The 25,489-nt window shown below is 47.1% G+C and overlaps 1 protein-coding gene across 1 annotated transcript in view; it reads left to right on the forward strand.

Moving 5' to 3' along the window:
• The window catches only part of FAM131A (family with sequence similarity 131 member A), a 57,028-nt gene that overhangs the window by 11,288 nt on the left and 20,251 nt on the right, over positions 1–25,489 (forward strand). Inside the window, exons 2-3 of the mRNA XM_070946127.1 lie at positions 9,545–9,638; positions 11,553–11,735. Of these exons, the coding sequence (XP_070802228.1) occupies positions 9,569–9,638; positions 11,553–11,735 (253 nt within the window). The 5' untranslated portion in view covers positions 9,545–9,568. The remainder of the gene's footprint in view (positions 1–9,544; positions 9,639–11,552; positions 11,736–25,489) is intronic.

A 25,489-nucleotide genomic window follows, 5' to 3' on the forward strand; every position in this document is an offset into this window, starting at 1 on the left:
TGGTGACTGGTTGCCATGGAAATACACCTTGTTGCCAGCTACCAGCCCCGATCGGCTTCCGCAAAAGCCCCCCCGCCCCGACTTCAAGCCAAGATGTGGGAAGGGGCCAAGGTAAGCCTGCCGGAGAAGGATCGGTGGAGAAGGGCCCCGTGACCCCTCTTTTCAAACACGGGGCAGGTGGAGAGAAAGGGGGTGCCCCCCCTATAGAGTGGTATCCATGAGGGATGCAGCTTTCTCTGTACCATCCGCATCCCCCACTTCCCAGGCTCGCTGTGGGGCAGGCAAGGGTTGGGTCTTCTTGGGGGACAAGCAGGAAGCTGGGTACTCTCTTTACTCTCTTTCCAATTTTGCAAAGCCCCACTCCACCCCACCCCCCCCAGAAAAAGAGGTAAGGGTAGAAAATGCATGTGATGATTTTCATATTTCTTCAGGCCTCTCCCATTGCAAATGATGACGGCTGCTGAGTTTATTTGCTCCACGTGTAAAGGCTACACATCCCTACAACACTTTGAAAATCAGATTTGGAGCCAGTGGCTGCAGCTACTCAACACACGCTAAGCTTGCTTTAAGGCTAACCTTGGATAGAAATTTTGGGGGTTCTTTTGGCCGACTAGAGGATGTGGTGGCTCAGTGGCTAAGACAGGTCGTCAATTCAGTGTTCGAATCCCTAGTGCCGCATAACAGGGTGAGCTCCCATCACTTGTCCCAGCTTCTGCCAACCTAGCAGTTCGAAAGCACGTAAAAAAATGCAAGTAGAAAAATAGGGACCACCTTTGGTGGGAAGGGAACAGCGTTCCGTGCACCTTTGGCATTGAGTTATGTCGGCCACATGACCACGGAGACGTCTTCGGACAGCGTTGGCTCTTCGGCTTTGAAACGGAGATGAGCACCGCCCCCTAGAGTTGGGAACGACTAGCACATATGTGCGAGGGGAACCTTTACCTTTATCTTTTGGCACACTGGCAGATTGTGTGAATCCAGCCTGTTGGGTTCCTTTTGTAGTTTAATGTACTGTGCTAATCCCGCCATCCACCCCCCCCAATAGCTTAAGTCAGTGATTAAATATGTTGCGCGAAAAGAACCCCTGTCTCTAACAGGGACTTGTAAAGACATTCCTTGAATTTATTTGCATTTCTTTTCGTTCCCGTCCGTGTATTTCGCTGTGCCCTCAAAACCTTGTTGTTCCGCTAGGCCGGGCTATCAATGTAAAGATTTTAAATTGGTTTTAAACGTGGGATTTTAAATTTGGGGGTTTTATAATTGAGCCAATTATTTAATAATTTTAATTATTTTTAAATTTTGTTTGTCTTTGTGCTTTTAATCAGGCTGTACACTGCCCTGAGTCCTTCGGGAGAAGGACGGCATAAAAATAAAATTATTATTATTATTATTATTATTATTATTATTATTATTATTATTATTATTATTATTATTATTATTATTTAATCTTTAGTGAGATTCACAGCCTTTGAGGCTGGTTAATAGCTCAGCAGCTCGAGTCCTAACCAAGGACCGAGGAACTGTTAAGGTATCGTCGGAGGATGTAAGTTGTTCCGAGTAAGGTGGTTTTTTGTAGAGTATTATTATTATTATTATTATTATTATTATTATTATTATTATTATTATTATTATTATTAATTCAAACATGCCTAATACTCCTTCCCTCTTCCCCACTCCTCTCAACAACAGCCCTGTGAGGTGGATTGGGCTGAGAGACGGTCATTGGCCCAAAGTCACTCAGCCGGCTTTCATGCCTCAAGCGCGACTAGAATTCACCGTCTCCTGGTTTCTAGGCTGGTGCCTAATAAAATGTGAGTTCTAGCGGGGCCATGAGGCATGAAAACTGGATGGATGATGTTTTTTGGCCAATTACCAAAAAATTGGAATTCTAGGGCTGCCTGACTGAGCCATGAAAACTGCCTGGGTGATTTGGGCCAATCACCCGGTGATTGTGAGTTCTAGTCCTGCTTTAGACGCAAAAACTTAAAATATGCTAGCTGTGAAAATCTGGGAGCTGAATCCACACATCTTAAAGATGTCAAAATGGTGAAACACTGTTGTAGGGCCGGTTTCTAGCCTGCTGTGCACAAAACAGCAATCTATAGCTTAGTTCTGAGCTCTGCCATCACTGTATAAAGTGTATACAGTGAGTATAAAGAGCCATTCCCCATAGGTAAAAAACTAGCTGCTCAACAATATAAGGGGTTCCACTTATGCTAGCTTTCTTTGTGAAAAGGGTTTTAAAAAATGGCTCTACCTATAATACGCGGGACGCAGTGGCTCAGTGGCTAAGACACTGAGCTTGTCGATCGAAAGGTCGGCAGTTCAACGGTTCGAATCCCTAGAGCAGCGTAACGGGGTGAGCTCCCGTTATTTGTTCCAGCTTCTGCCAACCTAGCAGTTCGAAAGCACGTAAAAATGCAAGTAGAAAAATAGGGACCACCTTTGGTGGGAAGGTAACAGTGTTCCGTGTGCCTTTGGCGTTGAGTCATGCCGGCCACATGACCACGGAGACGTCTTCGGACAGCGCTGGTTCTTTGGCTTTGAAACGGAGATGAGCACCGCCCCCTAGAGTTGGGAACAACTAGCACATATGTGCAAGGGGAACATTTACCTTTACCTGTAATACTACTGAGCTGGGGAATTCTGGGAGTTGAAGTCCACCTATCTGAAAACAGCCGAAGTTGAGAAAACCAACAATGTAGATGGTGGCATTTTGATCACCTCAGTAATAGCATTACCTCTTCCCTACCAGCACCGAGGCGAGGAATAGAAAAGAACATAATGTCTAATAACATTTCATTTCTTGCCCATTTACCATATGTTGCTGTACCCAGAACTCCCTAATATTCTATGTCCGCACACATTTATTCTCTTTTATACCAGCATCTTAATACACTTTATGGCCTTGTAAAGAATTACTGAAACAATCAACAGACTAAAGGCACAGTTGGTATTTTTTCACTGTCATAATTTATTTCTCCCCCACCGCCCCTCGGTTTTGAAATCCCTATAATATGAAGGTCAAGGCACAGGAGCTTTTGGAAAGCACAGTGATTAGCATCCAAGGAAAGAAATAGCCCAGAAGTAAATCAGAAGGAAAAAAAGGCTTTAAAAATTCAAAGTGTGGACAAATAATTTATAAGGCCTGGAAGAATGGAAAGTCCCAAATTCTCCGTTATGTTCATAATATTTGTCTATACGGCCTGCTGGAAAGGAGTGAACAGGTGCTTTGAAAGAAATCCTTTCCGAAATTTATAATCTGTCAGTTTCACAACTGAGAATTTGAAGCACAATTGTATTATAATCTTGACTTAAACGATGAAACGCCTCTCACCTGATTTCAGGCCTTTGCGAAAAAGGTAAACTGATGGGGGAAAAAAAATCCATCCAGGTAGCTATTTGTTATGACTTTTAAACCAAACCGCCATGCTTCAAGGCAGTACAGATAGTCCTCGATTTACAACCAGTGGTGAAATCCAAATATTTTTACTACCGGTTCTGTGGGCGTGGCTTGGTGGGCATGGCAGGGGAAGGATACTGCAAAATCTCCATTCCCACCCAACTCCAGGGGAAGTTCGATACTGTAAAATCTCCATTCCCACCCCACTCCTGGAGGAAGGATATTGCAAAATCCCCATTCCCTCCCCACTCTGGGGCCAGCCAGAGGTGGTAGTTGCTGGTTCTCCAAACTACTCAAAGTTTCTGCTACCGGTTCTCCAGAACCTGTCAGAATCTGCTGGATTTCACCCCTGCTTACAACCATTCGTTTAATGACCATTCGAAGTTACAAATGGCGCTGAAAAAAGTGACACGACTGTTTTTCCACACTTACGACCCTTGCAGACTCCCGTGGTCACGTCTTCAAACTTTGGCCCGCTTGGCCACTGGTTCCTATTTATGACATCGGCAGCGTCCCAGGGTCATTTGATCCTCTTTTGCAACCTTCTGACAAGCAAAATGTCAGCCTTCGCTTTGTCATTGCTTGCTTGCTCGGCTGCCATTGTAACGGGGGGAGGGGGGAGCTATTGGAATGTCTGGGAGGGGGGAAGTGAGCTAGTGGAGAAGAGAAGAGAAAGTTTTCTTCAGCGTTTTCTTTGAAGCTGATAACGACTCAAGGTCAACTGTCGTGGCAGAGCAGGAGGATGGTACCATCAGACACTGCATCCCACGTGACCCCTGGGTACTGCCCCAGCTCCGGATTCCCGAGGATATTGACACACACCAACGGTCCTTATCAAATTTATTAAGTAGCAAGAATAAACCAAAGTCCGGCAAAGGTTGGCAACCAGCCCAGAAAACAAGATACGATAAGACTTTTCCAAAAATGCTCTGATGATAATTACAAGTTGTTTCCAGCAAGAAACTTACTAATGGCGTGTGACTTAAATAGGCTAAGGGAGTGGCCAATTATCCTCAAGCCTTACTCTCAAGGAGACCTCCTCCTCCTGTGTAGCCACTCCTGCCTTTTGGCAGCCCTGCGTGCTCGAGCATTGAGGAGAGGCTCCTCCATTTCACTCTCTCCACTTGAAGGAGCTTCTGGAGGTTCTGAAGGCCCAGGCTGAGTCTCTGCCTCTGGCACCACATCCTCTTCAGCCTCCTCGCTGTCCGACACGAGCGCCGGCTGCGCAGGCTGCTGGCGCGACACCACACCAGCCTCCTCTTCATCGGGATCAGCCACAATCCGCGCAGGCCGCTGGCGGGCCACAACACCCTCGGGGGAATGTGAATTGGATAATTCTGGCTGGATGGTTGGGGGAAGGGTTTTGGGGATGTTTTCTATATGTAATTTTCGCGCCTTTTGCTTCAGACCTTGCTTTTCTTTGGTTGCATTCAGTTCATACTCAGTAAAAGTACCCTTTCTCTATGAAAATGGAGTCGGGGTTTTTCTTTCTTGAGTATTGAAAGGAGGCACACCTGACACAAAGTCAATGGGGAAGCCAGATTCACTTAAGCAACTGTGTTACTCACTTAACAACTGTAGCGATTCACTTAACAACTGTGGCAGGAAAGGTGGTAAAATGGGGCAATGCTCACTTAACAACTGTCTTCCTTGGCAGCAGAATTGCGGTCGTAAGGCGAGGACAACCTGTGTTGTCCAGTTTTTTGAGGTTTTTTAAGGACTGTTTTCAAAACAGTAGTTATTTCCTTCTAACCTTATAAACTGTCTGCTCCTTTCGTCCCTGGCTGGCCATCAGCCTTGAAAGCCTTGATTTACGTTATTTAATTTGTCTCCTTATTCCAGCAAGCGGCTTCAATCCAGCCCTTTCAAATCTATGTTCAACTTTAATTGTAGACTGCAGGACTTGCCATCTGTTTCTATGGTGAAATTTGAAAAAAACGCATTGTGGTCGATTCGATATCGTGCTGACGAAGGCAAATATACGTGCCCCCTTTATAATGCCTCGGTAAGGCCACACCTGGAATAACGCATCCAGTTTTGGTCGCCACGATGAAAAAAATATCTTGAAACAGTGGTGGGTTCCGCCCGGTTCGGCCCAGTTCCGCCAAGCCGGTAGTGGTGACGATATGACGTCAAATTATTTTCCAAAGCACCTGAGGGCAGGACAAGAAGCAATGGGTGGAAACCACTCAAGGAGAGAAGCAACCTGGAACTAAGGAAAAACGTCCTAAAACTGAGGACAGTTAACCAGTGGAACAGCTGGCCTCCAGAAGTTGTAGGCACTTCATCAATGGAGGTTTTTAAGACGAGACTGGACAGCCACTTGTGTATAGGCCAGTGATGGCTAGCCTTTTTCGCGTGCCAAAAGTGGGAGGAACGTGGGGGGGTTGCACGCGTGCGTGCCCACACTCATAATTCAATGCCCCCCCATGCCCCAACCCCCCAGTTCATGCGCACACAATGACCCCATGCCTTGTTTTGGGCCTAGCAGGCTTCCCTGAAGCCTCCGGAGGCCGGAAATGGCCCATTTCTCCGGTGGGCCCGGTAGGCCTGTTTTTTGCCCTCCCCAGGCTCCAGAGGCTTTCTTGGAGCCTGGGGAGGATGAAAACGGCCTCCCCGCCCCAAGGCCCTCCGGAAGCCGAAAACACCCTCCCAGAGTCTCCGCGTGAGCCCTGTATTTACCTGGCATCCAAAAGGGCCGGGTGGAGACTCCTGGGAGGGGAGGGGCGGAGTGGGTGAGCCCAGCCAAAAATCAGCTGACTGGCGCGCGCATGTGCGTTGGAGCTGAGCTAAGGCAACGGCTCGCGTGCCCGCAGAAATGGCTCCGCATGCCACCTGGGGCACGCGTGCCATAGGTTCGCCATCATGGGTATAGGCCAGGGTGAAACGTAAAATTTGTTACTACTGGTTCTGTGGGCATGGCTTTGGGGAGGTGGGTAATGTGACTGGGTGAACGTGGCCAACTTTTTTTTTTTTTTTAACTTTTCAAAGCATTTTTTCTAATGCTTTGAAAAGCCTCTCTGCCGATCAGGCAACTCAGCTGGGATCATCAGAGACTTTTCAAAGCATTTTTTTTACCACCTCTTCGGCCAAGAGGTTGCAGAAAAAAATGCTTTGAAAAGCCTCTGACGATCCCAGCTAAGCCGCACGATCATTAGAGGCTTTTTTTTTTCTTTTAAAACCATTTTTTCTACAACCTCTTTGGCTGAAGAGGTTGTAGAAAAAATGGTTTTAAAGCCTCTGACGATCCCAGCTGACTTGCCTGATCGGCAGAGGCTTTTTTTCCTTTCAAAAACATTTTTTCTATAACCTCTTCGGCCGAAGAGGTTGTAGAAAAAATGCTTTTAAAAGCCTCTGATGATCCCAGCTGAGCCGTGCAATCATCAGAGGCTTTTTTTTTTTTTTACTTTTAAAAGCATTTTTTCGGCCAAAGAGGTTGTAGAAAAAATGCTTTTAAAAATAATTTTAAAAAGCCTCTGATGATTGCGCGGCTCAGCTGGGCAATGGGGGGGGCAGGGATTTTTGCTACCGGTTCTCCGATCCGGTCCGAACCGGGAGCATTTCACACTTGCTCCGAGGTCCCTTCCCGCTCTATTCTGATTGACCCTGAGGCTGGCCTTGTGCAACATCCAAAATTGCTAAAAGGAATAAACAAAAACCAAGTTAAAGCGAACCCAACCCCAAATGGAACCGTGTGGTCTAAATCCAACTTTTTAAAAAGCGCATAATATTTTTTTTGCTTGCCTGGGGAGGCAGAGCAGGGGATGGAAATTGACTTCTCCATTTCACGCGGAGCAATCATGCCGCATTTATCGCTTGGCGAGGAATCGTCTTTTGTTGAGTTTGATCCCAAGCCTGTGGGATTTAATGAAGAACGTCATGGTCCTTCTTTTCTTCTGCTGGTGTCCTTCAGAAGGTGATCCAGTTTGGAGTTAAGAGGAGGGGAAAAAGACGACTGGAGGGGGGAGGGCTGATCAAAGAAGAAGAGAAGGATTATTATTCTTGGAAGGAGCCAAATCTCAAAAGGGATATATTGCCAAGGGCAAATGGCTATGGGTAGTCCTTGACTTACCATCGTAATGGAGCCTATGAATTACAGTGGTAAGTCCCAACAGTTATAGAATAGAATAACAGAGTTGGAAGGGACCTTGGAGGTCTTCTAGTCCAACTCCCTGCTCAGGCAGGAAACCCTACATCACTTCAGACAAATGGTTGTCCAACATCTTCTTAAAAACTTCCAGTATTGGAGCATTCACAACTTCTGGAGGCAACTTGTTCCACTGATTAATTGTTCTGACTGTCAGGAAATTTCTCTTTAGTTTTAGGTTGCTTCTCTCCTTGATTAGTTTCCATCCATTGCTATAAAAAAAGATGTGGAGACTCTAGAAAGAGTGCAGAGAAGAGCAACCAAGATGATTAGGGGACTGGAGGAGAAAACATATAACGAACGGTTACAGGAACTGGGCCTGGCTAGTCTAGAGAAGAGAAGGACCAGGGGAGACATGATAGCAGTCTTCCAATATTTAAGGGGCTGTCACAGAGAGGAGGCGGTCAAGCTATTTTTCCAAGGCACCTGAAGGCCAGACAAGGAATAATGGATGGAAACTGATCAAGGAGTCAAGCTAGAAATAAGGAGAAATTTTCTGGCAATGAGAACAATCAACAAATAGAACAGTTTCCCTTCGGAAGTTGTGGGAGCTTCATCATTGGAGGTTTTCAAGAAGAGTTTGGATTGGCATTTGTCAGAAATGGTGTAGGGTTTCCTGCTTGGGCGGGCGGTTGGACTAGATGACCTACAAGGTCCCTTCCAACTCTGTTAATCTATTACACAGACCAATCTGTTCTGTGACATACTGTAATTCCAGTCTGGGTAGCTGCAGGATTAGGTCAAAAAAAAAAAAATTCAAAATGGAAGCCAAGATGGCGCCTCTGGTTCTCGCCCTTTATTAATGGGCCTCGCACATATATAAACAAGCACATATATAAACAAGTTTCTCACTAGCAGGCTGGCTGATAAGCTGAGATGGACATTGTTGGAACTATTTTGAAGGCGAAACTTGCAAATATTTACTACTTGTAGGACACCCATGCTTAGCTACAAAACTATGTGCTCGGGCTTGATAAATTGACACTTGCAGCCTGAAACTTAATGTAGAATGTGTAACTCCATAGCATCAGAGTGTGTTAATATAATGCAACTGGCAGTTGGAACAGACCGGGAGGGGGAGTAGAATGTCTCAGCCTGCAGCATCCATCGGTATTCATCTGGCTAGCATCCTGCCAGTGTGTGAGAGAGTTGAGGGGTGTTTGGAAACTAAAACAGTATTTGCTGTGTGAACAAGAAGGAGACAGGAAGGAGCCTGGGCATGGCTTAACTCAACTGTTCTGTAGTAAAGCTTCTTGCTGCTATGAAAGTAAAACTGAAAGTGAAACTCCTCTCCTCTGCTTGTGTTTTGCATTTGGAACAGATTTCTTTTGAGATGGGGAGGGGGAATAAAACTCCTTAGTATCAGAGCGTGTTAATAATAATATAGGAAATACTAATGCTCTGATGGTCATTTTGAAAAATCCTTTCTTAGTGAGCACCTAGAAGCCAAGAGGAACATACATGCAAATTTCAAGTTTGTAGGCTTTAAGGTTCTGGAGATTTCGTGATTAATGCATGAGTGGTTTTCGCTTTTATATATATATATAGATGAAGGTGGTGGAAGAAATGTCCATCTGGGTTCAGTTCCAAGTGGGGAGAAAGACACTGGAAGCATGGTGGCTGATTGGAAAAAAGGTTTTTAACAGTGGACAGGATCACATGGCTTGAGATCCTGGGCAGAAAAATGGAAGAGATGCTGAGGGTGCCTGGGTTTTATGCCCTCTGTTGGGCTTTGAATTTGAGCTTGTGTTCTGATTGGTTGTCAGACTCCCATGGGGCCATGCAGGAGTTGTCTTTTTGAATCCCAGGCTTGGTTGAGCCTTGCTGGGTGATGATGAAATGAAAGGGCTTTGGGCAATTCCTACTATGGCTGGCTCAGGAATTCTGGGAGTTGAAGCCCACAAGTCAGAGGTTCCCACCTCTGATCTAGAGGCACGCTGGCATTTCTACGTGAACCTTCTTAATTGACCCCTTTGGTTTCTTCTCTTTCACAGGTAAATGTTGAAGACACCATCGAAATGCTACCCAAGTCCCGGAGAGCGCTGACCATTCAGGAAATTGCAGCCCTCGCTCGATCTTCCTTGCATGGTAAGAGGTAGAAGACGCCAGGCATATTCTCACAACCGTCTGAGTTTTAACTTTAGCAAGGTTTGGTTTATGGCTCAGAGGAGGCGTGCAAGTCCAGGAAATGGGACTCAACAAGAGTCTGACCAAGATTTGATGACTGAAGGGAAAGTGAAGTAGCAAGTGTTGGAAGAAACATCCTTCTGGGTTCAGCTCCAAGTGGGGAAAAAGACACTGAAAACATGGAGACTGCTTGGAAAGATGGTTTAATGGTGGACAGGACCACATGGTTTGAGTTCCTCAACAGAAAAGGGGCAAGACGCAGTGAGTCCCCGGGTTTTATGCCCTCTCTGGCTTTGAACTTCCTGAGGCCCAGAAAGAGTATCCTGATTGGTTGTCAGACTTCCAGGGGGCGGGGGTCTTAGCTAGCCTTGCTGGCTGATGTAATCTTCCCAGGTGCCATGTGGTGAGTTTCTGTTGCTAGATGGGTCCTATTGTGTTGCAGATGATGGTCCATTGACAAAGATTGAGTTTCTGCCTCTGGCCCATTGACAAAGGGTGGGGGCAGGAAGATGGGAGCTGCTTCGTCTTTAAAACATGCTTCTCCATTTCTCATCCAGGAAAACATAATATTCTGTCTTTTTAATATTTCCTAAAATATTTTATTCTTCTTTCAAAGCATTTATTTTACCACCTCTTCGGCCAAGAGGTTGGAGAAAAAAATGCTTTGAAAAGCCTGACGATCTCAGCTGAGCCGCGTGATCATCAGAGGCTTTTTTTTTAACTTTTAAAAGCATTTTTTTGTTGGAAGAGGTTGTAGAAAAAATGCTTTTAAAAGTAAAAAAAAAAAAGCCTCTGATGATCGTGCGGCTCAGCTGGGCATGGTGGGGAGGGGTGCAGGGATTTTTGCTACCGGTTCTCCGAACCACCCTCCGCCATCACATTACGGATAGGGCGATTCGGTCCGAACTGGGAGCATTTCACCCCTGATGTTAGCGTTCATAGTCCATGAGAGGTCCTCCGAGATATAAATGCCCAGAAATTTAAAACTACCAACCGTCTCCACCTCATCGCCATTTATGGACAAGGGTAAATGTACATCTCTCTTCCTCCTGAAATCAGTTATAAAGGGCACTGGAAAATATTCTGAAGTGAAAAAGATTTCTGCCAAGGGTGCATGTGTTTTGTGTGTGAAAATCCAAATAGTTTAAGGGTTGACGTCCTTATTTATAATACTTATTGTGTTGTACCATTGTGTTAAATCTTTTACCAATTTAAAAAGTTTTAAAGTACGTGTATGTATTTGTTTCAGCCTGCTATTGTTGCTTTGTTTCTCTCGTCGCAGTTTTTTGATTGTCTCCCTATTTGTAGGTCAACCTGATCCACGAGGCCTCTCAAGCACTGTTTTCCAAATTTGGCAACTTGAAGATGGGTGGACTTCAACTCCCAGAATTCCCCAGCCTGGGAGTTGAAACCCACCCATCTTCAAGATGCCAAGATTTTCCAATCTTGGCATTCTTCAAGTTGCCAAGATTGGAAAACAACTGCTCTAAAATCTCTTTCTCCATAGCCTCCTAAACTAAACGGCTTTTCTCCTTTCCAGCAAATGCTGTCTGCCCGCATCGCAAATATGAAAACATTAAAAATATGAATGCATGCAGAAACAAAAGCCTATCTTAATTAACAAAGGTCATGTCAGTCCTACAGAAGGATGAAGGGAGTTCAAAACAAGCCATGAATCACGGATTTAGCTCTTTTAGAAGAATGAGTCTTCCTTAAAACATGAAATATGTTAATTATCAGAATTCCAAGTGATGTAATTCATGGTCACCAGCATCCTTCACAGGTTGGGGAGCATCCTAAAAGGGGAAAGAGACACACCATCTCAGTAACTCCAGGGTATCTCCAGCTAATGCTGTCTTGTTTGTTCGGTTGCAGGTATTTCCCAGGTGGTGAAGGACCATGTGACCAAGCCCACCGCCATGGCGCAAGGCAGGGTGGCCCACCTGATCGAGTGGAAGGGGTGGTGCAAACCCATCGATTCTCCTGCGACCTTGGAAAGCACTTTCAACTCCTATTCGGATCTCAGTGAAGGAGAGCAGGAGGCCAGGTTTGCTGCAGGTGGGACTGCGAGGGAGGGGAAATCAGGTGGGGGTGGGTGGGAGCTCTCTCAGGGAAGTCCCTTAGGCTAGATCAGTGTTTCTCAATTAAGATGTGTGGCCTTCAACTCTCAGAATTCCACAGTCAGCAAGTGTGGACTTCAGCTCCCAGAATTCCATAGCCAGTATACGTGGACTTCAACTCCCAGAATTCCATAGCCAACATGTGTGGCCTTCAACTCCCATAATTCCACAGCCAGCACATGTGGACTTCAACTCCCATAAGTCCACAGCCAGCATGTGTGGACTTCAAATCCCAGAATTCCACAGCCAGCAAGTGTGGACTTCAGCTCCCAGAATTCCACAGCCAACATGCGTGACCTTCAACTCCCATAAGTCCACAGCCAGCATGTGTGGACTTCAAATCCCAGAATTCCACAGCCAGCAAGTGTGGACTTCAGCTCCCAGAATTCCACAGCCAACATGTGTGGCCTTCAACTCCCATAAGTCCACAGCCAGCATGTGTGGACTTCAAATCCCAGAATTCCACAGCCAACATGCGTGACCTTCAACTCCCATAAGTCCACAGCCAGCATGTGTGGACTTCAAATCCCAGAATTCCACAGCCAACAAGTGTGGACTTCAGCTCCCAGAATTCCACAGCCAACATGTGTGGCCTTCAACTCCCATAAGTCCACAGCCAGCATGTGTGGACTTCAAATCGCAGAATTCCACAGCCAGCAAGTGCGAACTTCAGCTCCCAGAATTCCACAGTCAGCATGTGTGGACTTCAACTCCCAGAATTTCAGAGCCAACATGTTAGTTGAGGAATTCTGGGAGTTGAAGTCAACTCATCTCCATGTTGCCAAGGTTGAGAAACACTAGTCAGCTTTGCTGGCTGTGGAATTCTGGGAATTGAAGTCCGCCAGGCTTAAAAGTTGCCAAGGTTGGAGACCGCTGGCCTAGACTATGCCAGAAATTTAATGCCAGATCTGAGCTGCAAGAGCCAAAGCTGATACTATCTGGAAGCAAAGAAATAGTCCTTTCTCTCTCTCTCTTTCTCTTTTCATTTGCCTGAAGTGGTGTAGGGTTTCCTGCCTAAGCAGGGGGTTGGACTAGAAGACCTCCAAGGTCCCTTCCAACTCTATTCTATTTCGCCATCTAGTGCTTTGTGTTGGTTTTGCATCAAATCTAGGCACCAATATTTTCCTGTGGTTTGACAGCTGCATATTTTCCTGTATGTAGTAAACCATATTTAGTCGCTGGTTAGTGGTGCGTTTGGGGAAGAAAGACCCATCTCTGCTAAGCAGCTGCCCAGTAGCGGGATGCACATGGGGTGATTTACAGGCACATGGGTTGCGTTCTTCTCCTGACATTCTTACTCACGGGGAAGATAACCATTGCTTATCCAATTGAGCCCATTTTCTGTATGCTCAAGTGATGCTCGGATCTATTACTTGACTGGTGAATCCGTAGCTTTGTTCCTGGAATTTCTCAGCCTTCAGATCTTCTGGAGAAGTTCAGGAGGCCATTCGATGACCTCCCCAGAAGGGTCACATCCAGTTTTAAGTGTCCTTTTGGTGAGCTCTATTTCCGGCTGTGATGGCCTCCTGCAACCCTCTGCCAGTGAAAACGGAGGGGTGCAAGTGGCCCTCCCGAGCTCCGTTTTCGCTGAAAGAAGCACCAGAGGCTGGTCCTTCGCTGTTTCCAGGGCAGCCCCGGCAGTGGTGGGATTCAAATTTTTTTACTACTGGTTCTGTGGGTGTGGCTTGGTGGGCGTGGCAGGGGAAGGATACTGTAAAATCTCCATTTCCACCCCACTCCAGGGGAAGGATACTGTAAAATCTCCATTTCCACCCCACTCCAGGGGAAGGATACTGTAAAATCTCCATTTCCACCCCACTCGAGGGGAAGGATACTGTAAAATCTCCATTTCCACCCCACTCCAGGGGAAGGATACTGTAAAATCTCCATTTCCACCCCACTCCTAGGGGAAGGATACTGTGAAATCTCCATTTCCACCCCACTCCAGGGGAAGGATACTATAAAATCTCCATTTCCAACCCACTCCTGGAGGAAGGATACTGTAAGATCTCTCCATTCCCACCCCACTCCAGGGAAAGGATACTGTAAAATCTCCATTCCCACCCCACTCCTGGGGGAAGGACACTGCAAAATCTCCATTCCCACCCCATTCCTGGGGGAAGGATACTGTAAAATCTCCATTCCCACCCCACTCCTGGGGGAAGGATACTGTAAAATCTCCATTCCCACCCCACTCCAGAGGAAGGATACTGTAAAATCTCCATTTCCACCCCACTCCTGGGGGAAGGATACTGTAAAATCTCCATTTCCACCCCACTCCTGGGGGAAGGATACTGTAAAATCTCCATTCCCACCCCACTCCTGGGGGAAGGATACTGTAAAATCTCCATTCCCACCCCACTCCTGGGGGAAGGATACTGTGAAATCTCCATTTCCACCCCACTCCTGGGGGAAGGATACTGTGAAATCTCCATTTCCACCCCATTCCTGGGGGAAGGATACTGTAAAATCTCCATTTCCACCCCACTCCTGGGGGAAGGATACTGTGAAATCTCCATTTCCACCCCACTCCTGGGGGAAGGATACTGTGAAATCTCCATTTCCACCCCACTCCAGGGGAAGGATACTGTAAAATCTCCATTTCCACCCCACTCCAGGGGAAGGATACAGTAAAATCTCCATTTCCACCCCACTCCTGGGGGAAGGATACTATAAAATCTCCATTCCCACCCCACTCCTGGGGGAAGGATACTGTAAAATCTCCATTCCCTCCCCACCCCACTAACCTGCTTTCCAGCTCCGGTCTCCTGTGCAGGGCAACCAAAGAAGACCCAGCCAATCAGCTGGGACTTGGGAGGCAGCAAATAGATGGGGGCGGAGCCATCCAGAGGTGGTGTTTGCCAGTTCTCCGACCTACTCAAAATTTCTGCTACCAGTTCGCTAGAAGCAGTCAGAACTGGCTGAATACCACTTCGGGGTCCTGAATGCCAGATCTAAGCACCCCACGGCAGTGGTGGGTTGCTTCCGGTTCGCCTGGTTCGCCCAAACTGGTAGCACCGGCGGCGGGAGGCTCTACCCCACCTGGACGTCATGAAATACAATCTGCGCATGCGCAGAAGCTTCTGCGCATGTGCAGATGTGGTGTGCGCGTGAGCGAAGTGAGCATGCACGAGAGAGCAAACTAGTAGCAAAGCTAAGTGAGACCCACCCCTGCCCCACGGGCCAGATCCGTTCCCCAGGCCTTGAGTTTGACACCCCTGAGCTAGATAGAACCAAAACCGAAGGAGAAATGAATTCCAGGCTGATGTTTGGAGGTCAAAGTCATGATTGTTTAATTACATTTTGTCTGTGTATTTTTTATAAATGTTTCCCACTGCTCATTTGCTACCTTAATCAGATCCTAGTAGAAGTAAGTGTTGGGAGGAAGTTCATTAAGGCTTAATTAGTTCATTAAGACTGGTTCCTAGCTACGGTTTGTTTCTGAGTGGTTCTGATGAATAACAGGGGAACTTTGCTTGCAAATAGAAATAAATATGCATAAGAAAACCTGACATTAAATCACGGGAAATCATGGCCTCAAATCAGGGCTGGGCGGTTGGGGGATCGCAGGGGTTCGGGAGAACCTCTAGCTAAGATTCTGTGCAGTTCGGAGAACCCCCAAATCCCATTCCTGGCTCCCTCACCCACGCCACCCTGCCCCTCCCAGGAATCCACACACGGCCTGTTTTGGATGCAGGTAAGTGCAGGACAAGTGTGGCGGCTTGGGGAGGGTGAAAAATGGGCCTACCAGAAGTTCAGAATGAGCCTCCGGAGGGTCTCTGGAGCCTGGGGAGGCCGTTTTCGCACTCCCGGAGGCTCGAGGAAAGCCTCAGGAGCCCAGGGAGGGCAAAAACGACCCTCCCGCCATGGTGCAGGAGGCTGACTAGGCCACGCCCACCATGGCCACGCCCACCCAGCAGCCAGACAGAGAACCTCTTGCTAAAATTTTTGAAGCCCACCCCTGTCTCAAATGCTAGCGTTTCACACAAACAGAACTGTTTATTTCCATTCAGACAATGCAGGGTAGTTAACTTCTTGCTGGAATCCAAAGTCTTCCATTTCAGACCTAGCTGAATCCTTGGTGCATGTGACTTCACTCACTTACATGTGAGTGGGGTGGGGGTGGGGGGAAACGATGGCTGTCATGTCCCCCAGCATATAATTTGTGTATATAGCAAGAACAGAACAATGGCCCTTTTATGACTTGTGGACTTCAACTCCCAGAATTCCTGAGCCAGCCATGCCAGCAATTTAACTACCAGTCTGCCCAAACCAGCTCAAACTGGCTGAATCCCATCACTGGTTCTATACTAGCTCAGTCGATGGGCCAGCCAAGCCAGGGGCGGGTTCTAAATTTTTTTTACTACCGTTTCTGTGGGCGTGGCTTATTTTGTGGGCGTGGTTTGATAATCATGTGACAATTCTTTAGGATTTAGCAGAGGTACTGGTCTACCAGGCTTTTAACTGCTTGCAGAGCTGTACTGATCTACCCATTTATTTGTGGAGCTTTCCGGTCTACCCATTTTTTTGGGGGAGCGCACTGGTCTACCACCACACTGCCTTTTACCGCTGATCAGCTGTAGGGCGGCCCTTTGAAGTGCAAGAGTTTAAACAGTTTTTTTCCTTCTAGCCGATCAGCTGGGACTCAGGAGGCAGCGAATAGATTGGGGGCGGGGCCAGGCAGAGGTGGTATTTACCGGTTCTCCGAACTACTCAAAATTTCCACTACCGGTTCGCAAGAACCGGGGAGAACCGGTAGCAACCCACCACCGATCCAAGCCCATCTGAAATTTTCCCAGGTTTGGAGCATATACTGAATGAAAATGAGTGCGCTGCCTCCTGATTTTTTTTAAAGCAGAAACAAGGGCCCAGAAAGGAACCTCACTCATGCCGTGGTGTTCACACACTTCCTTTTCCATCCGTTCAATAAATCTTACTTCCAAGAACGAGGCTGTTTTAACATTCACATTTTTAAGCCTCTCTTTGGAAGCCGCAGCTTTGGCAAACCAAACCCACAGCACAGTTAAAATGACACTTCCCTTTAAAAAAAAAAAAAACAACAACCCCAAAACATCAACCGAGTTTTGGGCATCGGACGAAGCTGCCAATTTCATCCCTGAGGTTTGTTTTCATTGCGGTTGGCTGGTCTGCGTTTGAACGATTGGCACCCAGAGAGACGGAACAATGTCACCGTTTGCCTGGGGAGATGTTTCTTCTCTTGAATCATCAAGGTTTTTCTTTTTTTAAAAAAAATAGATTGGTCAGCAGTGGTGGGTTTCAAATTTTTTTTACTACCGGTTCTGTGGGTGTGGCTTCGTGGGCGTGACATGGCTTGGTGGGCGTGGCAGGGGAAGGATACTGTAAAATCTCCATTCCCTCCCCACTCCAGGGGAAGATTACTGCAAAATCCCCATTTCCTCCCTATCAGCTGGGACTCGGGAGGCAGAGAATAGATGGGGGTGGAGCCAGTCAGAGGTGGTATTTACCAGTTCTCCGAACTACTCCAAATTTCCACTACCGGTTCTCCAGAACTGGTCAGAACCTGCTGAACTACTTAGAACTACGCCGACTTCAGTCCGACCTAAGCATAGTACATAAAATTATCTGCCACAATGTCCTTCCTGTCAATGACTACTTCAGCTTCAACCACAACAATACACGAGCAAATATTAGATACAAACTCAAGGTAAACCGCTCCAAACTCGATTGCAGAAAATATGACTTCAGCAACAGAGTGGTCAATGCCTGGAATGCACTACCTGACTCTGTAGTTTCTTCCCCAAACCCCCAAAACTTTAACCTTAAACTGTCTACTGTTGACCTCACCCCATTCCTAAGAAGTCTGTAAGGGGCGTGCATAAGAGCACCAGCGTGCCTACCGTCCCTGTCCTAATATTCCTTTTTACTTACTCTTTTCATGTATTCAAATTATGTTTATACTTTTACCTGTTATCTTATATATGCTTGACAAATAAACTTATGACTATGATTATGATTATGAAACCCACTTCTGGGTTGGTGCCTTTGAATATGTGAGGGTGTAGGAAGAAATATCCTTCTCGGTTCAGCTCCAAGTAGGGAAAAAGACACTGGAAACATGGAGACTGCTTGGAAAGATGGTTTAATGGTGGACAGGATCACATGGTTTGAGTTCCTGAACAGAAAAGGGGGCGAGACACAGAGAGTCCCCGAGTTTTATGCCCTCTCTGGCTTTGAACTTTCTGGGGCCCAGAAAGAGTATCCTGATTGGTTGTCAGACTCCCAGGCGGTGGGAGTCTTAGCTAGCCTTGCTGGCTGATGTAATCTTCCCAGGTGCCATGTGGTGAGTTTCTGTTGCTAGATGGGTCCTATTGTGTTAGTTTCTGTTGCTAGATGGGTCCTATTGTGTTAGTTTCTGTTGCTAGATGGGTCCTATTGTGTTAGTTTCTGTTGCTAGATGGGTCCTATTGTGTTGCAGATGATGGTCCATTGACAAAGATTGAGTTTCTGCCTCTGGCCCATTGACAAAGGGTGGGGGCAGGAAGATGGGAGCTGCTTCGTCTTTAAAACATGCTTCTCCATTTCTCATCCAGGGAAACATAATATTCTGCCTTTTTAATATTTCCCAAAATATTTCATTCTTCTAGGAAAGGGTGGGTGCTAACTTCCTACAAGGAGTCGGGGGACTCAGGGGGTCCTATATTTTGGACCAGCTCTGTCCCTCTTCCTCCCTGCCTCTCTCTCGCTCTCTCTATGCAAGCTGAACTTGACATGATAAGCAATGTCCCAATATTTGAAAGGCTGCCACGAAGAAGGAAGGGTCAAGCGATTCTCCAAAGCACCTGAAGGCAGGACAAGAAGCAATGGAGGGAAACTCATCAAGGAGAGATCCAACGTAGAAATAAGGAGAAATATCTTGACAGAACAATTAATCAGTGGAATGACTTGCCTCCAGAAGTTGTGAGTGCTCCATCACTGGGAGTTTTTAAGAAGAGATTGGACAGCCAATTCTCCAAAATTGCAGGGGTGTCAAACTGGATTTCTTCCAGCATTGTAATTTTCGGAGGCCCCCGTGCAGCCCATTTTCGGCCTCCCCGGCCTCCAGCAGCACTCTGCCGGTCCAACATGGGCTGCGCAGGGGCCTTGCAGGGCCTCCGTGGCCCGTTTTCGCTGGCAGAGGCACTGCGGAAGCCGATCCTTTGATATTTCCAGGCCAGCTCCGCGGGCCAGATTTAAGCACCCCGTCGACCAAATCCGGCCCACCGGCCTTGAGTTTGACACTCTAGGTATAGGCTCTCCTGCTTAAGCAGGGGGTTGGACTAGAAGACCTCCAAGGTCCCTTCCATCTCTGTTATTCTGAAGAGGCTGGCTTGTCCTTACGTGGCCGAGCTTCACCAAGGCCAGCATCTGAGTCACTCCAAAACTCGGGGGGAAAAGCCAGAGAAGAATTTAACTCTTTCCTCCCCTGACCTTCTTAAGCTGAGACCAGGGAGAGATGCCTCCGCTGAATTCAAAGAACTTGGTCCTAGCAAGGCCCGTGCAATTGATTTTCGGGGGGAGAAAAAGTCCCGCTTTGCAAAGCAAAGGGTCACCAGGGGTTATGGCCATCGTCCAAGCTGTGCATTGGCTTTAATGGCTGGACCGTTTGCATTTTGACAGCTTGTCAGCTGAGGGGAGAAGAGGACAGGCAGGAATAGCCATCTCCATGGGATAAATAAGGACAGGATGGAGAAGGCAGCTCCCATCCCTGGCCCAGGCTTTATGACGGTAGACCAGTGTTTCGCAACCTCAGTAACTTTAAGCTGCGTGGACTTCAGCTCCCAGAATTCCTCAGCCAGCCATACTGGGGAATTCTGGGAGTTGAAGTCCACATAGCTGAAAGTGGCTGAGGTTGAGAAACACCGGGGTAGACCATCCCTGGCCAGAGGAGCCGGGGGTGGTGGGGGTGGAATCTGTCTGCCTTTCTCATTTGCATGCAGTTCTGCCTCTTAAAGACATAGTTGAATTGTGCTCTTTTATTTATTTGGTTTTTATCCTGCTTTTAGTTTTGTTTATAAATAACTCAACAGGCTGCAAACCCACCTAATATCCCTTCCTCCTACTTTTTTCTCCACAATATCCACCCAGTGAGGTGGTTGAGCTGAGAGAGATGGACTGGCCGAAAGTCATCCAGCCAGCCTTCATGCTTAAGGCAGGATTAGAACTCACCGTCTCCTGGTGATTGGTTCAAAGTCACTCAGCTGGGCTTCATCCCTGAGGTGGGATTAGAATGCATCGTCTCCTGGTGATTGGTCCAAAGTCACCCAATTGGGCTTCATGTCTAAGGTGGGAGTAGAACTCACTGTCTCCTGGTGATTGGTCCAAAGTCACCCAATTGGGCTTCATGTCTAAGGTGGGAGTAGAACTCACTGTCTCCTGGTGATTGGTCCAAAATCACCCAATTGGGCTTCATGTCTAAGGTGGGAGTAGAACTCACTGTCTCCTGGTGATTGGTCCAAAGTCACCCAATTGGGCTTCATGTCTAAGGTGGGAGTAGAACTCACTGTCTCCTGGTGATTGGTCCAAAGTCACTCAGCTGGCCTTCATGCCTGAGGCAGGACTAGAATGCACCGTCTCCTGGTGATTGGTCCAAAGTCACCCAATTGGGCTTCATGTCTAAGGTGGGAGTAGAACTCACTGTCTCCTGGTGATTGGTCCAAAGTCACTCAGCTGGCCTTCATGCCTGAGGCAGGACTAGAATGCACCGTCTCCTGGTGATTGGTCCAAAGTCACCCAATTGGGCTTCATGTCTAAGACGGGACTAGAACTCACTGTCTCCTAGTGATTGGTCCAAAGTCATCCAGCTTGGCTTCATGCCTGAGGCAGGACTAAAACTCACCATCTCCTGGTGATTGGTCCAAAGTCACCCACTTGGCTTCATCCCTGAGGCGGGACTAGAACTCACAGTCTCCTGGAGATTGGTCCAAAGTCACGCAGCTGGCCTTCATGCCTGAGGCGGGACTAAACTCACCATCTCCTGGTGATTGGTCCAAAGTCACCCAGCTGGGCTTCATGCCTGAGGCGGGACTAAACTCACCATCTCCTGGTGATTGGTCCAAAGTCACCCAGCTGGGCTTCATGCCTGAGGCAGGACTAGAATTCACCATCTCCTGGTGATTGGTCCAAAGTCACCCAATTGGGATTCATGCCTGAGGCGGGACTAGAACTCACCGTCTCCTGATTTCTAGTCTGATGCATTAACTACTAAACCAAACTGGCTCTGAATGACCCTCAGTATTATCATCAAGTCAGTTCAGGACTTTTACATGCTGAACTTGGTTAGTTTAAACCTGGGCTAATGCTTTGCGGCTCAGCTAGTAATGCAAGCCCAGCCCACATGGGAGATCATGGTTTAGTGTAGGGTTTCTCAAATGTGGCAACTTTAAGATAAGTGGATTTTAATTCTTTAAATTTGCCTTTTGAGAAACACTGACTTAGTCCGTTATGCAAAGCCAGGGAACAGGGAACAGGGCAATTCAGCGCTTGCTGAATGACGGCATTCACACAACATATTTAACCCACTCAGTTAAAGACCTAGTTGTTGTGCATACACATACTACGTTTGGCAAATGTTAACCTTATTTGTTTGAATTATATGTGTATGAATGAGCTGGCAGATCCTTGATTCTTTGTTTAGTATACTCTCAATGCAGGTGTCAGCAACCTGCGGCTCCAGAGCTGCATGCGGCTCTTTGGGCCCTCTGCTGTGGCTCCCTGTCGGGTGATCCCACCACTGGCTGGTCCTGCCCCTCGCTCTCCCTTCCCAGTCATTCCTCACCTGGCCTGAGAAGGTAAGGGCAACCGGTGATGGAGAAGCAGCCGGGGCAGAGACAGAGAGATACAGAGAGAGGGGGAGAGAGAGAGAGACATAGAGAGATACAGAGAGAGAGGGAGAGAGAGAGAGACATAGAGAGATACAGAGAGAGGGGGAGAGAGAGAGAGACATAGAGAGATACAGAGAGGGGGAGAGAGAGAGACATAGAGAGATACAGAGAGAGGGGGAGAGAGAGAGAGACATAGAGAGATACAGAGAGAGGGGGAGAGAGAGAGACACATAGAGAGATACAGAGAGAGGGGGAGAGAGAGAGACATAGAGAGATACAGAGAGAGGGGGAGAGAGAGAGAGAGAGACATAGAGAGATACAGAGAGAGGGGTAGAGAGAGAGAGACATAGAGAGATACAGAGAGATGGGGAGAGAGAGAGACATAGAGAGATACAGAGAGAGGGGGAGAGAGAGAGAGAGAGACATAGAGAGATACAGAGAGAGGGGGAGAGAGAGAGAGACATAGAGAGATACAGAGAGATGGGGAGAGAGAGAGACATAGAGAGATACAGAGAGAGGGGGAGAGAGAGAGAGACATAGAGAGATACAGAGAGAGGGGGAGAGAGAGAGAGACATAGAGAGATACAGAGAGAGGGGGAGAGAGAGAGAGACATAGAGAGATACAGAGAGAGGGGGAGAGAGAGAGAGACAGAGAGAGACAGAGAGAGGGGGAGAGAGAGAGAGACATAGAGAGATACAGAGAGGGGGAGAGAGAGAGAGAGACATAGAGAGATACAGAGAGAGGGGGAGAGAGAGAGACAGAGAGACAGAGAGAGATACAGAGAGAGTGGGGGGGAGAGGGAGAGAGAGATGTCAAAAGGGTTTTGTGGTTCCCGGTGTTTTTTAACAACCTGTTCTCTGTCCTAATGACCGGCTGGTTAGGTGTGGCTAGGGGATCATGTGACTGGTGGAAGTGAGTGACGCCGAGTTGGCCACACCCACCCAGGTTTTGTGGCTCCCGGTGTTTTCTTTTCTGTGGGAAACGGGTCCAAATGGCTCTTTGAGTGTTTAAGGTTGCAGACCCCGGCTCTCAGTGTTTTGTGTGAATCCTGAAAATCTTTTTACAAGGTGGTGCATGAAGGCAATGAACTCCCATATATTTTGAAACGCAGGAGATGTACAACTGTTTTTAATATAACATGTTATGTGCTGTTTTTATCGCTTTCATGTACATTTATTCATTCTTGCTTGTTAACCTTGATTGTGGTTGGACCAGGCTCCAGAAAGGGAGATGTTATCAGTATAATTTGGGTTTCTTGCTTATTATGCTGCTGGCACCAAGATTGCAAAGCTCCAGACCACCACTAGAGGGCAGCATAGAGTTAGTTTTAGGCAACTACTTCTGCCACCTGCTGGTTATCTGGAGTTTTGCACATAGTATAAATCAGAAATGGGAAGTTGAGTTTCTTGCTTATTATGCAGTTGGCACCAGGGGTGGGTTCTAATTTTTTTTATTACCGGTTATGTGGGCATGGCTTATTTTGTGGGTGTGGCTTGATGGTCATGTGACAATTATTTAGGATTTAGCAGAGGTACTGATCTACCAGGCTTTTAACTGCTTGCAGAGCTGTACCGATCTACCCATTTATTTTTGCAGGCACTGATCTACTCATGTATTTTTGCAGGCACTGATCTACTCATGTATTTTTGCAGGCACCGATCTACTCATTTGTTTTCTTTTAACACTGATCAGCTGTAGGGCGGCCCTTTGAAGCCCCGCGGCAAGAGTTTAAACAGTTTTTTTCCTTCTAGCCGATCAGCTGGGACTCGGAAGGCAGCGAATAGATTGTGGGCGGGGCCAAATAAAAGGTAAGAATAATGCAGGGTGGGGGCGGGAGGGCCCAGCTCCCGAACAAAGAGAACCGGTTCGGTGACGTCATATCGTCACCGCTACCGGCTCGGCTGAACCGGGCCGAACCGGAAGGAACCCACCACTGCTACCAATACTCCGAGCTGCTCAAAATTTCTGCTACCCGTTCTCCAGAACCTGGAGGATTTCACCCCTGCTTTTTCCCAAGTCACCTCAAGCCAAGGTCCTTCCTGACAAACTCAGGTCATCAGGCCGGTATTGCGGGACAGATGACATGCCAGGACAATACAGATTTATCTATCTTCAAGCTGTTCTGAATCAGCTGCTCTATCTACAGTCCCGGGGAAAGAGGAGGGAGGGGGCAGCGTTCTCAAACCTTGCCAAATGCAGTCGATTTGTTGTCTTTTATTTATTTTTATTTTTTTTGTGCTTTCCCGGGGCAGCTCCGTCTCTCTTCTGCTCCACCTTTTCCTCCCCAGCCTGTCAAGCAGCAAATGAAGATTGATGCGTTGAGCTGATTTCCCCAGTTACTCCCTTCATTAAAGGAGGCTGTTTTTTTTCCAACTTGGTTGTCCTTCATTTAGCTGCCTGGGGTGGGGTGGGGGGTTGTGTAGGGTTGGGGGGGAGAGAGAGGAACAATTGACTCAAGGCAAGGGGGAGTCAAAAAGGAGGCAGAGGTAAAGGGAAGGGGGGGGGGGTCAGGCAAATTTTTCTGCAGCCAGGAAACTTTTAAAGAAAGTTGTAGAAGGCTGAAGGGGGTGGCATCATCCCAACAATGACCAAGATAGGGAGCTGGAAGCTAAAAGATAGGAAGTACAGTTTGCAGGAACTGGATATGTCTTATTTATTTATTTATTTATTTATTTATTTATTTATTTATTTATTTACTTACTTACTTACTTACTTACTTACTTACTTACTTACTTACTTACTTACTTACTTACTTACTCACTCACTCACTCACTCACTCACTCACTCACTCACTCACTCACTCATTCATTCATTCACTCATTCATTCATTCATTCATTTATTGGTTCGATTTATATGCCGCCCTTCTCTGGAGACTCAGGGCGGCTTACAATGCGTTAAGCAATAGCCTTCATACTTTTGTATATATCTGCTTAGTACGGCTTTCGGCCCTCCCTAAGTGGTGTTCTTTTTTATATACAAAGTCAATTTATTGCCCCCACCATCCGGGTCCTCATTTTACCTACCTCGGAAGGATGAAAGGCTGAGTCAACCTTGAACCTGGTGAGATTCGAACTCGCAGTAATTGCAGGCAGCTGGTGCTACTTAACAGCACTTTAGTCTGCTGCGCCATCAAGGCTCTTTGATGAAAAGAAGGACCAGGGGTGACATGATAGCAGTCTTCCAATATCTCAGGGGCTGCCACAAAGAAGAGGGAGTCAAGCTATTCTCCAAAGCACCTGAGGGCAGGACAAGAAGCAATGGGTGGAAACTAATCAAGGAGAGAAGCAACTTAGAACTAAGGAGAAATTTTCTGACAATTAGAACAATTAATCAGTGGAACAGCTTGCCTGCAGAAGTTGTGAATGCTCCAACACTGGAAGTTTTTAAGAAGATGTTGGATAACCATTTGTCTGAAGTGGTGTAGGCCAGGATCTCCTGTGTGAGCAGGGGGTTGGACTAGAAGACCTCAAAGGTCCCTTCCAAGTTTGTTATTGTGTAGCAACATCAGAGAGGAAAAGACAATTTTTTCCCCTATCATTTTGTTTTTGTTAGGGACACAATTGACAGGGTTAAAAGGTGGGCCTAGCCACCTGTCTCTCTCTCTCTCTGTCAAATCCACCTGATTAGAGGTAGTCCTCGGCTTACAACCTTTTGTTTATGGACCATTCAAAGTTACAACGATACTGAAATTGTGACTTCTGACTGCTTTTCGCCCTTATGACCATTGCAGCCTCCCCACGGTCACCCGATCAAAATTCGGACAGTTGACGACTAGCTCCTATTTATGACGGTCGCAGTGTCCCGGGGTCACATGATCCCCTTCTGCAACCTTCTTGGCATGCAAAGTC

Source organism: Pituophis catenifer, unplaced genomic scaffold, assembly GCF_029215685.1.
Source record: "Pituophis catenifer annectens isolate HBS135680 unplaced genomic scaffold, rPitCat1.0.hap2 SCAF_6, whole genome shotgun sequence".
Taxonomy (NCBI): domain Eukaryota; kingdom Metazoa; phylum Chordata; class Lepidosauria; order Squamata; family Colubridae; genus Pituophis; species Pituophis catenifer.